Here is a 1755-nt window from a genome sequence, read left to right as displayed (position 1 = left end):
AATATTGCAGTACATGAGATCTTTCTCATCACGAGTCAGTGAGTCAACGATCTCACGGCACCACGCCTTTATATTGTACTCGACAGGAGGGAAATACGATTTGGTAGTCTCTGAAATTTACTACCTGTCATCCCCTCATACAAGGCATGTGCGCGAAACCCATTCACATACTCACTTCTACACCACCCTCACCCCTCACTTGATGCTCGTGTCAACCAACTGTTCCATCTTTCATGCCTCCCAACATTGCCAGAAGTCTATCCTAACATGCCAATCTCAAATCCTCATGACCAAGAATTGACTGTCTTCCCGTACCTGACACACATCACGTTGAGTGATTTGTCGCCACCATCAAGCCACTGATTGGATTTATTTCTGGAGGGCACATCCTGCCACCACACATTCGCCAAGTGCTCTACACCAAAGCAGATGACAGGGTCAATTCCCATTTGTGCAGTGTTAGACGACACTTGACGACATGAGGGTGCGGAGTGAGAAGAGGGTGGTTCATGGCGCAGTAACAGATGCCGCCACAATAACCCCACACATGCAGGTCCACCAACACTTCACAATGCGGGATTACACACACCAGCATGCACATCACAAGCGCCTACACACCACAGTAGCTGTTTGGTCGTCTGATGAAAAGGAAACGAACAGACGATGACTTGAAATTAATGCAACTCTACCATAACACGATCGTGCATTGGCACGGGAACGATGTGGGTAATTGAATGGGCAATGCAAACGCATGGCGACCACATTAACAAAATAGTGACCTCACTTGCACACTCTGTTTGTGATGAGCATACCTGCAAATATGCGTTTGCGGCACCATAAAACCAAGCAATGAATTCAGCGTTTTATCCTTCAAAATTATATTAACTAACGCGCAGTCTGGCTGCGACTCAGACTGCAGTCGCTTGTTCACTGAAGGGAGATTATGCGCATTCACATGAGCTGGTCCAGTGACAAAGTTGGGAAAGTTGGCAGAACTTGTCAGACTAGGCATTCGTTCTCAAGTTCATTCAATCCGCACGATGCCACATCTTCCCACGAGGTGTAGCATTAGACGTGCATTGTAGGAAACGATGTCATGGAGACCATGTATGTACGATGGAAAGGTGATGGTCTCACTCACGAATATTCAATCAAGTTAGTGAGAAATGAACACTTAGCTTAAGGTGGTTCATTGGAACCATTACCTACCATGGGAAGTGTCGAGATATTGTGTCAAATCCATCTAAAATTGTACTGTTATGCCGCACCGAGTGTGAGAATTGCATTATTGAAGCTCCCTCCTTCCGACAAAAACTTGGTCTATTATTTCCCAATTCCAAATACAGAAAAGGTAATCCTCCGTTGTCGTTTCGTGCGTTTAAACACTGCGAATTTCACTTTCCACGGTACCAGTGCAGTCAGCGGAACCTCTGCTTGTGAAAGCCATGACTTTTCGCGATCTTCCGACACTGTATTGGCGCATATAAGTAAGGTGGGTGAACGTTTATCACCAGCAAAACCGTTTCAGCCACTTTCGTGGAGGCCATTTCAAGCATTGTATTGCGCTTCCAATTACGGAATCATCCGAATCACCAACATGTTTCGATTAGTTTCTTCTGGTCTTGCATTGGAGGCTGTTTCTGTTACCTGTGTCCTGCCCCAGAGACCGTGATGCGTCCGCACTTCCCGCACTATACGTAGACCACTAACGGTTAACAAGGAAAGGAGTGTTCTCTAAGCATGCATCCACATTTC

At 46.1% G+C, this 1755-nt stretch overlaps 1 protein-coding gene across 1 annotated transcript in view; it reads left to right on the top strand. All coding sequences in view use genetic code 11, as the record gives it.

The window, feature by feature from the left end:
- Window positions 1-1755, top strand: part of EGR_02673 (hypothetical protein) — a gene marked incomplete at both ends in the record, with an annotated part of 4501 nt that overhangs the window by 790 nt on the left and 1956 nt on the right. Inside the window, one exon of the mRNA XM_024491922.1 lies at window positions 1185-1351. Within this exon, the coding sequence (XP_024353737.1) occupies window positions 1185-1351 (167 nt within the window). The remainder of the gene's footprint in view (window positions 1-1184; window positions 1352-1755) is intronic.

The sequence above is a fragment of the Echinococcus granulosus genome, assembly GCF_000524195.1.
Source record: "Echinococcus granulosus chromosome Unknown EG_S00012, whole genome shotgun sequence".
In the NCBI taxonomy this organism is placed as follows: Eukaryota; Metazoa; Platyhelminthes; class Cestoda; order Cyclophyllidea; family Taeniidae; genus Echinococcus; species Echinococcus granulosus.
This window is presented reverse-complemented; position numbering and strand designations above follow the sequence as displayed.